Genomic DNA, 16,244 nt, shown 5'->3' with positions numbered 1-16,244 from the left:
CATGGACAACATAAACCCTAAAAACGCTTCAGCAAAATTAAAGTGTGTACTCAAAAATTTATTTTAGTTTTTTTACAGTTTGATACTGTGTAATGTTGTTTTTTAAACATCCATACTTCACACATCACACTGAGAGAAAACGCTCAAGACTAAAGTGGATACTGAAAGAGGGAAGACGCTTCCCTCAGAAGAAATCTTGCACAGAATACTTGATGAAGATGGAATACGCAACATGCAAACACGCATAAGCACCATTCGCTGAAGATTTGTTATAAAAATGATGTAAACGCCACTCATGCAGGCTTTTGTAAGCAGCCCCCCCCCCCCATAAGGCCTTTTTGTGTTAAAAGCGTGCAGCTTAAGATTTACTCCTCCATCATGGCCCACGCCTCCTCGGCTTTCATGTAGTACTGGTTGGCCAGGCGACCCTTCATGGCCTCCATGGCGGCTTCTGCTGCTTCCGTAAACAGGTCGCCTGTTGGGAGGGAAGGTGTGAGCATTTAGGGCGGAGTCTACCTCGGCATGAACACTCGCTTCAAGGCTTTGATGCCTTCACCTGCTTTCTGCAGGTCGGCCGTGAGGTTGAAGCCTCCATCTTGGAACATCTGGGCCTCTCTGGCCAGCAGGAGGTGACGGGGCTCGTCCTGTATGCCGTCAAACTCCCCCCCTTCGTCGTGCTCCGTCATGTTCAAAGCGCTGTCGTACCAATGTATGGCTTCCTCCCAGTCCTGCTTTCTGCGGGAGTGAAAGCACAGAAAGTTGCAATGAGGCGACGTTTCAAAATGGGGGTTTGCTGTTTGCTCTGTGCTCTGCTCGTGAAGCAAAAACAGCAGGTTTATATGTACGTATGTACGTGTATACATATATACATACATATACATACATACGTACATATATATACACATACATATATACACATACGTACATACACACATACATATATACACATATGTACGTACATACACACATACATATATACACATATGTACGTACATACACACATACATATATACACATATGTACATACATACATACGTACATATATACACGTACATATGTACATACGTACGTACATACACATACATATGTACATACGTACATACATACACATACATACATACATATGTACATACATACGTACATATGTACATACGTACGTACATACATACGTACATATGTACATACGTACGTACATACGTACATATGTACATACGTACGTACATACATACGTACGTACATACATACGTACATACATACGTACGTACATACATACGTACATACATACGTACGTACATACATACGTACATACATACGTACGTACATACATACGTACATACATACATACGTACATATGTACATACATACGTACATACATACGTACGTACATACATACGTACATATGTACATACATACATATGTACATACATACATATGTACATACATACGTACATATATATACATACGTACATATATATACATACGTACATATATACATACATACGTACATATATACATACATAAGTACATATATACGTACATACGTACATATATACATACATACGTACATATATACGTACATACATACGTACATATATACATACGTACATATATACACATACGTATATACATACGTACATATACATACATACGTACATATATATACATACCTACATATACATACATACGTACATATATACATACATACGTACGTACATATATACATACGTACGTACATATATACATACGTACGTACATATATACATACGTACATATATACATACGTACATATATACATACGTACATATATATACACATACGTACATATATACACATACGTACATATATATACATACATACGTCTTTTATTGCAAATATACAACACAAAGAAAGTAGTCTGACCTGTCTGCAGACAGATTAACGCCCGTATCAAAAGCTCGGGCCACCGTGATCATGGAAGATCTGTCGCCAGCTTCTGCAGCCTGCAGCAGGAACTTGAATCCTTTCATCCTGTTTCCGGCGTTGTCCTGGAATACACACACATACACACACACACACACACACACACACACACACAGTCGTGTTTAGGTGGATGGAAGGTCAGAGACAATGGAGAGGATATAGGAGGAGGAGGAAGCACCTCCAGTTCCACGTTCGGCAGGATGTGGTGGGGCAGCTGCAGGCAGCACTGTCCCAAAACGATGATGGCTTCCAACTCGCCGCACTGGGCCGCCCGCTCCAGGTGGAACATAGCGGAGTCCTGATCCCACTGCTCGTCCTTCTCACAGAAACGCCCCCCCTCGTGGTAGCGTACCATGGCCAGGTGCACCTACACGGGAGAAAAGCATCAAATAGATGCTAACAAGGTGTGTTGTGTTCAAAGCCGACCACCTTACAGCAGCGTTACACCCTTGAACGTCACGCAGGCTTCATTTTCCCTCATCTCACCTTTCCCAGGATGGACTGGCCGATGCGCTTCTGCATGAGAGAGCTGAGTCGCTCCACCTCGGTGGCCACGCAGGACGGTCTGTGTACATGAGCGCGAGACGAGTGGAAGAAGCTCCACTTCTCCTCCGTCAGCTGGGTGGAAACACACACACAGCGGCGTTCACACAATGTTGCTCTACGGCAGCTTATCGCCACCACAACGACACGTCAAGCAGTCTATAGGGCGCGGAGGAGGGCCGGGCTCCTCCTCTCGCTACCGGAGGAGGAGGCGTATGAGGAGGAGGAGGAGGAGATCACTGCTGGTTTGGATGGGGAGAAACAAAATCACACAACTGGCGGGAAGAGGAGCACACAGATGGAAACACAGGAGGTAGATGGTTGGGTTGCTTTTAGACAAATGCCGGGGTGTCCAAAGTGTAGCCCGGGGGCCATTAATGAGTATTCATATTTTTTTTGTGAATGTGGTGGAATAAAGTCAAAATATTATGAGGGGACCGTACAAAATATCAAAGTGTGTCCCTCTGTGGTAGAAGAGGAGACACCCCCCCCTGGGGGAGCAACCACCTTCCTCTCGTGCAGGAATATCAACGGCATGAGGAATGTGAGACGGGGAAAAAAGGAGACAAACAGAAGTTCGATGCCAGTGATTGGTGATTGGTGTTAAATGATTCGTGATTCACACCGGCGTCTCGCATCTCGGTTTACCCGTCTGAAACTGTCCTCGTCCGATTCTGAATAATGTCTTTGGTAGCGATGGCGGGCCTACAGCATGTGGTGATAAAAACACGCATCATCACAACACAGCAGCAAACCAGCTAAAAGACAAATGATTTCATGATGACTCTGCTAGGGGTGTCCAACATGCGGCCTGAAGCCGCTAGTTTATTAGCACACACCGTATATATATTACTGTAATATATAAGATAAGATAAGCCTTTATTCCTCCCTCAGTGGGGAATTTTGCAAAAATTCCTGCATTGGCTGGGAATCGAACCCAGGTCAACTGCTTGGAAGGCAGCTATGCTCACCACTATACCACCAACGCTGTTACACACAATATATGATTACATGCAGCATAATACTATAGATACTGTATCCATCATGTTCTATGCCACTTATCCTTACTCGGGTCACAGGGGTATGCTGGAGCCTATCCCAGCTGTCTTTGGGAAGAAGGCGTGCACACCTTGGACTGGGATTATAATCATGATGACCTGAAAAATTAAACTTTCATTCATTCATTTTCCACCGCTTATCCTCACGAGGGTCGCGGGGGGTGCTGGAGCCTATCCCAGCTGTCTTTGGGAAGCAGGCGGATACACCTTGGACAGAGATTATAATCATTCATTCATTCATTATGTACCGCTTATCCCCACGAGGGTCGCGGGGGCTGCTGGAGCCTATCCCAGCTGTCTTTGGGAAGAAGGCGTGTACACCTTGGACTGGGATTATATTCATTCATTCATTCATTTTCTACCACTTATCCTCATGAGGGTCGCGGGGGTGCTGGAGCCTATCCCAGCCGTTTTTGGGAAGCAGGCCGGTACACCTTGGACTGGGATTATAATCATGATGACCTGAAAAATGAAACTTTCATCCATTAATTTTCTACCGCTTATCCTCATGAGGGCCGCGGGGGGGGGGGGGGGGGGGGGGGGGGGGGGCTGGAGCCTATCCCAGCTGTCTTTGGGAAGCAGGCCGATACACCTTGGACTGGGGTTATAATCATGATGACCTGAAAAATTAAACTTTCATTCATTCATTTTCTACCGCTTATCCTCATGAGGGTCCCGGGGGTGCTGGAGCCTATCCCAGCTGTCTTTTGGGCGAGAGGCGGGGGGTACACCCTGAACTGGTGGCCAGCCAATCACAGGGCACATATAGACAAACAACCATTCACACTCACATTTATACCTATGGATAATTTAGAGTCGCTAATTAACCTAGCATGTTTTTGGAATGTGGGCGGAAGAAAAATGAAACTTTTAATACTAAAATTTAATTATGTTTTCTTTTTAATTCTCTGAAAAATATGAATATATAGTGACAAAGATTCTTACTAAGGTTTATTAGATTTTTCTGCATGTGTGATGTTTGGACACCCCCTGCTGGACATGATCCATAACTACAACTGCATATCTTGACTGTAATATGCAGCATGTGACCGGCGGTCATAAGGTGATGTTTATTTACCCCGTCCACGTGGTCGTTGGGGTCCCCCTCGCTCCTCTTCTCGCTGGGGTAGCCGCTGTCCCCGCCACTGTCTGATTCCTACGCACATTCACGGAGACGTTTACGCTCCCTGGACTTCCTGTCCGTAAAAGTTGTGGTTGCTCACCCTGTGTTCGCCTGCGTTGTCAAGTCGATCCTGCTCGTACATCCCAGTGAAAGATAAGCCTAAAGGAAAAAGATTGTAGTGCTGCGTTCACGGTGGCTGGGATATTTAAGTATCCCAGCTAGAATCAAACCTGAAATAACAACGCATACGTACCAGCCGGGGACCTCCCCATGTATCCATGTGTCACCAAGGGGGAGCAAGGCACCGAGTCGGCATCGCTCATGCTCTCATCCGCGGATGACGTCTCAGACAGGCGGGTCAGCAGGGGGGGCACCCGGCTCCCTGACATGGTGCGGACGCGGGGGGAGCCGCAATGTTCCTCGCAGCCCCTCAGCACCGTTTTAGCAGATTTCTACAAGAGAGCGAGTTTGTCTTATTATGTCGTATTTACCTCACAGTCACACTGGTGGGATTGCTGGCCAAACGGGCACTGAATCCATTCTAACGTACTGAATCGTTTTGAATCGTTCGGAATCGTTCGGAATGAAACAATAGAGCAACCACCAATTGTGATGTGAGTTGAATCGTTATTAAAAGGCATCGCTACTTCCTTCCTGTATATGTTGATTTGGAACATGCTACATAATAATAATAATAATAATAATAATAATAATAATAATAATAATAATAATAATAATAATAATAATAATAATAATAATAAATATAAATATAAATATAAATATAAATATAAATATAAATATAAATATAAATATAAATATAAATATAAATATAAATATACATAATACATAAATACATAATAAATATGAATAATAATTATATATAATAATATATAAATATAAATAATAATAATAATAATATAATAATAATAACTAATAATAATAGCATGCTAATCTTTGTCTGCTAATGCTAACACTACTGAAACCGAAGCACCAGGAACAAGACGTTTCCTGATTGATTCTCGACTTCGGAATGGCTTAAATCAGTTGACAAATTTGCAAATATTGGAAATTTAAAAAATGTCCCATTCATTTTCAAATGGAAAAATGCTGTCAGGTTGTTCGGATTGTGGGAAAATCTGGGAATTTTTAAAAAAAATACCTGAAGAGCTTGAACGACTTGAATGGTTTGAATCAGTTAAAAAAAAATAAAAAATAAGATGAAAAATATTAACAATCATAATAAATTGATGAAAATTGGCGTCAAATTTATATTTATAAAAATGTCTATATTTAAATTAAATATTTATAAATTTTTATTATATAATTTATATGTGTGAATGGTCAAGGAGTCACAAATATAAATTCATGAAATAAATACATGAACTATAGGTATACCAGCCCACATCAGTTTACACCCTGGTGTGTACACCCTGGTGTTTACACCCTGGTGTACACTCTGTCCTAGGCCACATTACACCCGGGTATATTCTGGTCGGTAAGTAAGTTAGGCGTGTCACCACGAAGTGAGGGGTTTGATTACCAGGAGTTTGTTGGTGCAGTCCAGCTGCTCCTTCTCGGGGGGGGAAAGGTCAAAAGGAGTGAGGCCCATGCTCTTGCAGATCTTGTTGCACAGGTGTGAGTGGAAGAACAGCGCCATGCCTCGTACGCCTGAAAAACAACACAAATAAAGTGCCTTTAAAAACAGACCACAGCCTTCCAAACCACTTGGATATTTGCTAAAGCTACACATGCAGATATGCTAAAGGGATATACAATATGGTTCTACAAATAACTTGATAACGTGAAAAAGACCATTATTAGTATGAACTTCGGTTTTTGCTCTATTTCCTCCATTGTTTTTTAAATGTTCCAAACATTTCAACTATTCAATTTCTTTTCATACTATTATGACCTTATTCTCATCATTTTTTAGACTTTATTCCCATAATATTATCACATTTTCACCAACCTCATTTTCCAAAACGTACAACTTAAAACTTAGTTTTGTTTGTTTCTCATATATTATGACTTTTAAACAATAATCATAACTTTTTTCATTCATATATCAAGTCTATGCTACTATGCTAAAATGACATTATTTAGTCTCATAGTACTACATGTTTATTCTCAGAAAATTATCATTTCACTTTTTCTTAATATTTTGACTTTATTTGCATAACTTTACAGCTGGTTTTACGATTCTTCTGTTGTTTTTTTAAATTGTCCAAATATTTTAGCTTTTTTCTACAATAATAAAAAAAATATTTTTATGTCAAAATCAAACCTTTTTTTTCTTTTCTTTCTACCTTTTTTAATAGAGAACTGATATTTTACTGAAACGTACCTGTCCAAAAACACATTATTGTGTAAATTGTGTAAATTCATTATTTAAAATGAATTTAATTTAATTGATTATTTTTTTTTTAATTGTCATTATTATTATTTTTTTTTATATAAAAATTCTCATTATTATTTTGACTTTAGCCATAATTTTTTTTATTTTCCAACCCTCTCAAACTTTTCTGTACATTTTCTTCTTATAATTATGACTTATTATGACGTATTATTCCCATAATATTTTCTACTGTATTCTTTTGATTGATTAGTGTTGATTTTTTCAATTTTTGTTTAGTTGTAGTAGCTACAAATGGCCCCCGGGGGCCACAATTTGGATTATTCATTCATTCATTCATTTTCTACCGCTTTTCCTCATGAGGGTCGCGGGGGGTGCTGGAGCCTATCCCAGCTGTCTTGGGGCGAGAGGTGGGGTACACCCTGGACTGGTGGCCAGCCAATCACAGGGCACATATAGACAAACAACCATTCACACTCACATTCATACCTATGGACAATTTGGAGTCGCTAATTAACCTAGCATGTTTTCGGAATGTGGGAGGAAACCCACGCATGCACGGGGAGAACATGCAAACTCCACGCAGAGATGCCCGATGGTGGAATTGAACCCTGGTCTCCTAGCTGTGAGGTCTGCGCGCTAACCACTCGACCGCCGTGCCGCCCAGAATGTGGATTATTCTGCTCTAAAAACTAAAAAAAATAAAATCATGACTTACCCAGATTCCCATCACCAAAGTCGGTCCCCTTGTCTGTGTGGATCTGCGGGTCGGTGTAGAGGTCGCCCACACCCTGGATGTCCACCACGATCAGCTGGTGGCCCGAACGCTCGAAGGTGAAGTGACTGAACGCCTTATGAACACAAAGACGACGGATTAGGATTAGGATTAACAATGCATAAACCGGTGCACACTTTGGTTCTTTGAAGCAAACGTGAAAACGTGTGACCCCGCCCCCTTCACCTGTGGCGTCAACCTGATGTTGTCGTCCCGCACGAAGCCGGAGTTGGAGTTGTACTTGATGTACTTCCCCTCGATGTAATGCTCCAGGTGGAAGAGCGGCTTTCCCGGACGATCTGTCATCTCCACCACGCACATCTGCATGATGTCCACCTGGCCGTTCCCATGCTTCAACATTAGACCGGCCCCCCCGATTCCTGAGCCCACTCCCCCCTCCCCCCACCGATCTACCTGCTTGGGAGGCTTGTGGCGGTTGAACTCTTCCCCCCAGAGCTTGGCCTCCATCTGCAGGCGGACGTCCTCAAAGTAGACGCCTCTGTCCACCGTCTCCATGTAGCGCTTGGCCACGTAGTTGGACGCCGACTTCCAGTTGCCGCTGTGTGAGAAGTTTGACAGCTTCTTCCTGTCGGCGATAAGACGACAAGAGTTAAAGAATGGGTGTCCAAAGTGTGACGCCGGGGGCCGTTTGCGGCTTTTATTGACAGGGTTCCTTCTTTATGAATGGAACGGTTTTTGGATTTAGAGCTTAAACAATACGTCTTTTAACAATATTAGAGCCCTCTAGACATGAAATAGCACCCCTATAGTCACCTTTACACTCATATGGCCCAATGCAGTTGGCATAATAGGAGAAAATAAGACTGTGTGTTGTGTTCTGGGAGCTATAAGTGGGGGGGGGGCAGACAGGAAGTGATGTCGGCGGTTCAGAGTTGAGTTTTATCATCATCCAAACTTGTTATATCTGGTGCTTGTGTGTCTTCTGAATGCATAATATTTGTAATACAAAAAAAAATACAAAATACATAAAATATGCTTAAATATGGAGGTCATATGCTATCATGAAAAAGCATGATGTATTAATTCATATATTTTTTAAAAAGCCATGAAAATCAAAGTGGTGAGTGACATTATTTTGCCTCCTGAGCTGCACGGTGGTCGAGTGGTTAGCGCAGCTTGGAGACCCGAGTTCAATTCCAATCTCTGTGTGGAGTTTGCATGTTCTCCCCCCCCCCCGTGCATGCGTGGGTTTTCTCCGGGTACTCCGGTTTCCTCCCACATTCCAAAAACATGCTAGGTTAATTAGCGACTCCAAAATTGTCCATAGGTATGAATGTGAGTGTGAATGGTTGTTTGTCTATATGTGCCCTGTGATTGGCTGGCCACCAAGTCCAGGGTGGGATAGGCTCCAGCATCACTCATGAGGATAAGCGGTAGAAAATGAATAAATATTGTGAGTTTATTCTCTTAAAATTGTGAATTATTAATAATTTTTTTTCGCTGTCCATTTTGAGTTCATGCTATTTCCTTAAAATAGCAATAAAATAAAAAAAAATAGTTTTCCTTAAAAATAAATGTTTATGATGCGCTGCGGGCCATAATTTTAGCTGGAGCAAAAAGCCAAAATTAATATTAAAATATAAAAAAAACACAGAAAGCTTGTGCAGCCTTTCCTAGCCATCCTGATGTGGACGGTGTGGAAGTATGCCCCCTAGTGGCTGTGAGCAGCCTGGGGGGGTGGAGAGGCTGGATAAGCAACGTGATTGGACGCTTTGAAGCACATGGTCTGATGTCAGGGGTCCACATGATGAGAGTGAAAGGATGCAGGGGCCACTTTCGTGTTTTGTAAGTAGATATGCTAACAAGTGGTACAGGTTATATAATGTCTATAATTAGCATCAACGTTGCCCTTTGCTCTATTTTTGCTTTTTTTTTTTTTTCCAAAATATTAAAACTCTCCTCTTAAATAATAATCTCAGCCAAAGACAGCTGGGATAGGCTCCAGCATACCTGCCACCCTAGTGAGGACCCTATGCTTATGGTACCGGTTGCATGTTTTTGTTCTTTGACATCCTAGCAACCAATGCTGGCATCGATCAGGAACGTATATAAACACGAGCCGTGTAAGGCGGCGCTCGCAGTTCTGGGTCACTAGAACACCCCCCCCCCCCCCCCCCCCTTCGTGAGAGCACTCGAGGTAAATATTTCTACTTACGTTCTGAAGCACTCCCTCATGGCGCCTTTCCCAAACGGCTGTGGAGGAACAAACAATAGTCAGCAAAGCAAAGACACTGCGACGTCTCACGAGTAAAGACGCGTACCTGTGCCGCCATCTTAATGTAGACCTGGTCCTGGGCCCACTCCCCGGTGATGGCGTTATACCTGCGGTGCATTTATGGTGGTTAATAAAAATAAATCTCGAAACAAGCACATGCCGCAAATGGCTGAGCATAATGGAAGCTAAAGAAGAATTAGCACTGCACCGCCCCAGGCCCCTTCAAAGCAGCGTTTCATTTCATAAGCACGTCCATAAACACATCATTAAAGTCTTATGGTGTCAATCAGTCCCCGGGGGCCCATACGTCACTTTTGGACCACATCCAATGGCCGCCCCAGTCGCCAAAATGAGAAAAATAATATTACATAAAACTTTATTGATCCCTTGAGGGTGTGCAGTCAGGGAAATTAAGTAAGTACTTAAGTATATTCATCATATAATTCATAATTAAATTCATTCTAATATAATTAAGTATAATAAGTATACAGTAGCAAGAACAGTGCAGTATTTAGATTGCAACAATATGAATAAAATACAATAATAAAATAATTTTAAAAATATATAAAATGTTATTTACATTTTTTTATATATTTTTTTAAATATTATGACTTTTGCAAAAAAATATTTTAAGAATCAATCAATCAATCAATCAATCTTTATTTGTAGAGCACTTTTCATACATAAAATATAGCACAAAGTGCTTTACATGTTTAAAAAAAGGTATAGGGAAAATAAATAATAGAGTAATACAATAAATAATTATTTAGTTATAAATAAATATTAAATATTAAATATTAAATATTAAATATTAAATATTAAATATTAAATATTAAATATTAAATATTAAATATTAAATATTAAATATTAAATATTAAATATTAAATATTAAATATTAAATATTAAATATTAAATATTAAATATTAAATATTAAATACCCCCGGTGGCTGTGAGCCACAATATTAATTAAATATTAAATATTAAATATTAAATATTAAATATTAAATATTAAATATTAAATATTAAATATTAAATATTAAATATTAAATATTAAATATTAAATATTAAATATTAAATATTAAATATTAAATATTAAATATTAAATATTAAATATTAAATATTAAATATTAAATATCTTAACCTTTATATCTTAATCATTTTTAACCCCTTTATAATTTACTCAATCTCTTATAATTATCAGGCCAATTGTTATGAGGAATTATGATTGTATAATTGCTAAATCAGATAATATTGAATTAATTTTGAATGCAATAACCAATAATATTTTTTTTAAAGCACCAATGAGGCGAGATTACCACGAATGCGCCGCGATGAAGGACCTCAAACCTTAGCAGTCACATGAAACGCCAGCATGGCTACGGGGCTTGTTCCTATCACTTTGCCACTTTTCTACTGCTCCTTTTTTCAACACATTGAATTATTCCAGGCTAAACAAGTACTGCAGACCAACAAAACAAAACGCTTGGGACAACAAATGGCCCCCAGGCCACACATTGAAGTGCCCTGTATTATTATCTTGTGAGTTAATTTTTGCCCAGTGTGCGCACAGCACGAGGTCAGCGCGTGTTTGGCTTGGCAGGGTGTGTGGGGAATCGAACGCAGCAGTTGCAGGTTGAAGCAAACACGCAACGTATTGAAAACGTGTTTTTGGCCTGAGCCTGAGAACACAATGTTCTACGATACTAAAGCGGCCATTAGACGAGGAGGAGGGTAAATTTAGCACATGAATACCCGCCACTCCTTCCCTTCTCTCATTGGTTGGCATTCCAAGCCCACTGTGGGAAAACCAGCTCCTCCTGCATTGTGGATCTTCCAACGCCGTTACGTGGCGCTGGGCAGGCCGACAAGCCACATGTGATCCACAGTGGGAAAGAAGCACACAAATAACATAAAGTGTGCATTCCTTCTGCGGACACGAGGCGGAAGGGGGGCAGGTGAAGACAAATGTCGAAGTCAGCAGTCGGGGGGGGGCGGGGCAGAGGCGCGCTGGTGTTTGTGACTTTAAAGTAAACTGGGGTGTGGCTATGCACTGGAATGACCCTGGAGATGGATTATGGAGGCTAAAATGGCCACAAAATGTGAAACAGAGGAATGATTAAAGCACAGAAAAACAATATTATGTTTTTTTTTTTAAGTTATTTGTCATCTTTTCACATAATATGCTAAATAATTAAAAACAAAGTCCTCCATTTTCCCTCCAAACTACACCACATTGTTGTCGACTATTACCGGATTCGACACAGGAAGAAGGTTTGGCTATTATTAAGTGGCACAGCACTAATAACATGCTAACAGGGGTGTCCAAAGTGGGCCTGGGGGCCATTTGCAGCCCGTTTTACTTAGTAGAAACCATTCATTCATTTTCTACCGCTTTTTCCTCACAAGGGTCGCGAGGGTGCTGGAGCCTATCCCTGGTGGCCAGCCAATCACAGGGCACATATAGACAAACAACCATTCACACTCACATTCATACCTATGGACAATTTGGAGTCGCTAATTAACCTAGCATGTTTTTTGGAATGTGGGAGGAAACCGGAGTACCCGGAGAAAACCCATGCATGCACGGGGAGAACATGCAAACTGGGTAGAATTGAACCCTGGGTCTCCTAGCTGTGAGGTCTGCGTGCTAACCACTCGACCGCCGTGCAGCCGAGTAGAAACCATAGTAGAATTAATTTTATTTTGATTAAAATAATACAAAAAATGCTGTAAAATGGCCCCCAGGCTGCACTTTGGACACCCCTCAGAAAAAAGTGACGCAAACAAGCCAGAGTGCTTTTTCGGACGTCCAATAGAGGAGATTATAGTTAATCTGCCGACACAGCGATTAGCGCCACTAAACCCGGAATAAGGTGACTCCCACCTGTAGCGTAAGCAGGGTTCGGTCTCTTTGTCCTCCAGGTGAAACTCTGCCCAGGGGTCCGGCATGGCTTTGGCCTTTTTGACGGCATTTTTCCACGTTTCCTGTCACAACAAGCACATGCATTGGTCATCATGGCGGATGATAGAATGACTTGTCACTTTATGTTAATCAGGGACACACCCAAGTACACTTTGTGTGTAGTTTGTCACTGCCAACGCTTGAGGAGAAACCAGGAAGTGACAAGGAAGGATCATGTCGATCATCTTCAAACGATCAGACACAAAAAGAGAACAGAAGCAGCAGAAGTTGGCTTGAGGATGACGACGGCAAAAAACACCGTGTGACGTTTTATCGTCATGTGTGGCTGTGTCAGAAAATAGCTTTCTCAGCAAGAGGGGGTCGTCTGTCATGTCAGGAGAACATCTTAAATCGTCCCCACGTAATCCAATCCCTCACCAGCTCCCTCTCCCACTCCCACTCCGGTGCATTGCGCACGTCTCCCACGTACGCTACGTTTTCATCCGAGGGGAATCGGAAATTTAGCTCAACAATGTGCTCGACTGTACGTCTAAATATAGCACAGATCATATGCTCCTCCCATGCAGGTGAGTAAGGAGTTCTTTGGGTGGGTTCACACTTGTAGTGCTCTCAGTTAAGCCTCAATAGCGTCGTGTGTGGGACACATTTTCCAGAAAATTAGAGAAAATATACAAAAATTATTATTTTTTTTAAACATAACAATATGTTTAAATATTAAATAAAATATATGAAATATTAAATTAAATATATGTAAATATTATCACCAGAATTTCTACTAGCCTTAACCTATAATTTTTTTAATATGACAGAATATTTTAAAATAAATAATTATATATATATATATATATATACACACATATATACACACATCACAAATAATAAAATATATTTTATTTTATTGTAATTTTGTCAAACTAAAAACTAAATCCTTCCATCATAAATCTATTAAATTAAATATTAAATATATTAAAAATTTAATTAAATATATGTAAATATTACCACCAGAATTTCTACTGGCCTCAACCAATATTTTTTTAATATGACAGAATATTTTTAAATAAATAATTAGATGTATATATATATATACATATATATATCACAAATAATAAAACATATTTTATTATTTTATTGTAATTTTGTCAAACTAAAAACTAAATCCTTCCACCATAAATATATTAAATTAAATATTAAATATCTTAAAAATTTAATTAAATATATGTAAATATTACCACCAGAATTTCTACTGGCCTCAACCAATATTTTTTTAATATGACAGAATATTTTTAAATAATATATATATATATATATATATATATATATATATATATATATATATCACAAATAATAAAACATATTTTATTGTAATTTTGTCCAACTAAAAACTAAATCCTTCCACCATAAATATATTAAATTAAATATTAAATATATTAAAAATTTAATTAAATATATGTAAATATTACCACCATAATTTCTACTGGCCTCAACCAATATTTTTTTAAATATGACAGAATATTTTAAAATAATTATTTTTATATATATATATATATATATATATATATATATACGAAACGTACCCTCAGAGGCTTTGTATTAAAAAAAAAATGAGTGTGTAAAGGAAGAGTTGTCGATGCATTCCATTGTCTGCTATTGTGGAGGAAACGCAGGCAGATTCCAAAACATGCAGATAATTAGGAAGTTGTGGAATGAGACTAGCAGGGAAGCAACCAAAGCAATGAAGGGAAGGGACGGGTTTTGGAATGGTGGAATATGAAGGGTGACTGATGGTCAGTGTTGAAGAGGAGAAGGAGGAGCAGGAGGGAAGATACAATGATTCAATGGCGTAACATACCCGTGCACTCTCTGACAAAACCTTGTACGAACCTTCCGTCACATTGTCCCCGTCACTCTATGTGGAAAAGGTGGAAGAAAGCGCACACAGGACGTTACCACTGCAAACAACAAGGGCCACACAAAGAGCCGGCTGGCGGAACCCGGGGCTCACCTTGTACGAGAAACCGCTTTTCGGGAAGGAATCTGACAGCTGCCGATTGTTCACCAAGTTCTGCAAGTACTGACAGATTTCCCTGGCGGGGTCGTCCAAGAGGGGGCAGATGAAGTGGACGTCGCTGTCATCGTCGTCGTCGCCGTCTTCATCGGTGAGGGATGACACCCGTTGTTTGGGGGGAGCGTCCCTCGTGGCGCTGCCCTCATCCTCCATGCTGAACATCAAGTCATCCTCCATCGTGTGTGAGAGACAGCTGTTGGTATGGAAGTAGGTCAACCCTGCAACCAGTACAAGTAGTATGAAGTATTATGAAGTAGTATGACTTATGAAAGTAGATTCTGCAGTTTATAATGCTAAAGCTCAGCTCAGGATGCTCATGAAATGATGCTTCTGTGCTACTTGGGACAATGTGGCTATGCATATCATGGATGCACGTGCAAACACGCCATTGTGTTAGCATTGCATTGCAATGTTAGCATCATTAACAAGCTGCTATCAAAAACATGCATTAAACTAACCAAACCTGTATGCTAACAGTTTGTGATAGTCTTGGCAAAACAAAAACGCCACCTCGCTGCTCTTCAAATCGAGAAATTCTTCGTTTTCTTCGTCCACTAAGACTGGATCGGTCCCGCCTCTCCAACGAGCCCTGTGGGTCCCGAGGCAAGCAGTTCGATACCGTTCTATTCGGGGACTGGTTCCACCACACCGACGTGGACTGTCAGCACGTACCACAGCAGTGTTCGGTGGCAGCTCCGCCCATCCTGCTGTCGCCTTTCGGGCTATCGGAAATCTAACAACTAACGTCCACAATAAAAGGACCGGAAATAAAGACGTAAATACTCATCAAGAAAATACAGACTTGTTCATAGAAAATACAATAAAGTCACTTCAGCAGTCTTTTTCAGTGCGAATGTTAATCTTTCAGACGCCTGTCATCACAGAGAATATTTACATTCACAAGCCCGGCGATGCATTTGAAAGCTGCGCCTGCTGATGCGGAAGTTGATGCGCACTTGACCCGAGCTTGGCACCAAGCTTAACGCTTATCAGAGCTGTAGTCAACTGTTAACGGTTAGTTGTCTTCCTCTTCGAACCGCTTCTCTCTTTAACATTATTAAAAGTCGTACACAAACGTCGAGTCACCCACCCCCCACACTTCCTCGACGTCGTCACGTACAAAACTAGTGCTCGCTTCGTTTGTTTCGCTCCTCGCGGCTACCTTACATTTCGGATCCGCTGATTCGACACATGAAATGTGTAAAAAAA

The 16,244-nt window shown here is 40.5% G+C and overlaps 1 protein-coding gene and 1 non-coding gene across 4 annotated transcripts; both read right to left on the bottom strand.

The window, feature by feature from the left end:
- Nucleotides 1–18: 18 nt before the first annotated feature.
- On the bottom strand, nt 19–15,869 carry eef2k (eukaryotic elongation factor 2 kinase). Of its 3 annotated transcripts, XM_058068329.2 has the most exons (20): nt 15,708–15,869; nt 15,546–15,624; nt 14,973–15,253; nt 14,820–14,876; nt 12,932–13,032; nt 10,094–10,154; nt 9,988–10,025; nt 8,226–8,397; nt 7,998–8,147; nt 7,755–7,887; nt 6,224–6,351; nt 4,937–5,135; nt 4,784–4,842; nt 4,639–4,716; nt 3,151–3,207; nt 2,446–2,577; nt 2,138–2,326; nt 1,900–2,024; nt 557–735; nt 19–475 (listed from the first exon to the last, which is right to left on the bottom strand). In XM_058068329.2, the coding sequence occupies exons 3-20, from the start codon at nt 15,210–15,212 to the stop codon at nt 366–368; spliced, it is 2,208 nt and encodes a 735-aa protein (XP_057924312.2). In that variant the 5' UTR covers nt 15,213–15,253; nt 15,546–15,624; nt 15,708–15,869; the 3' UTR covers nt 19–365. The 3 variants fall into 3 exon arrangements, with proteins under 3 accessions (XP_057924312.2, XP_057924313.2, XP_057924314.2); XM_058068330.2 differs by lacking the exon at nt 3,151–3,207 and having other exon boundaries at nt 15,546–15,868; XM_058068331.2 differs by lacking the exons at nt 15,546–15,624; nt 15,708–15,869 and having other exon boundaries at nt 14,852–14,876; nt 14,973–15,076.
- On the bottom strand, nt 3,419–3,490 carry trnag-ucc (transfer RNA glycine (anticodon UCC)). The gene has a single exon. It is a non-coding gene; the product is annotated as a tRNA-Gly (tRNA).
- Nucleotides 15,870–16,244: the final 375 nt, after the last annotated feature.

This window comes from Doryrhamphus excisus, linkage group LG6 (assembly GCF_037039965.1).
Source record: "Doryrhamphus excisus strain RoL-2023G ecotype Guam linkage group LG6, RoL_Dexc_Guam_v1.1, whole genome shotgun sequence".
NCBI lineage: Eukaryota > Metazoa > Chordata > Actinopteri > Syngnathiformes > Syngnathidae > Doryrhamphus > Doryrhamphus excisus.
This window is presented reverse-complemented; position numbering and strand designations above follow the sequence as displayed.

What these genes read in the sequence shown, in the direction of transcription:
- eef2k (XM_058068329.2), bottom strand. Translation starts at nt 15,212, where the DNA reads ATGGAGGATGACTTGATGTTCAGCATGGAGGATGAGGGCAGCGCCACG. An exon ending in GCCACAAGCCTCCCAAGCAG is followed by an intron (nt 8,148 to 8,225) that starts GTAGATCGGTGG and finishes GGGAACGGCCAG; the next exon opens with GTGGACATCATGCAGATGTG. An exon ending in ACAACGCAGGCGAACACAGG is followed by an intron (nt 4,717 to 4,783) that starts GTGAGCAACCAC and finishes GAATGTGCGTAG; the next exon opens with GAATCAGACAGTGGCGGGGA.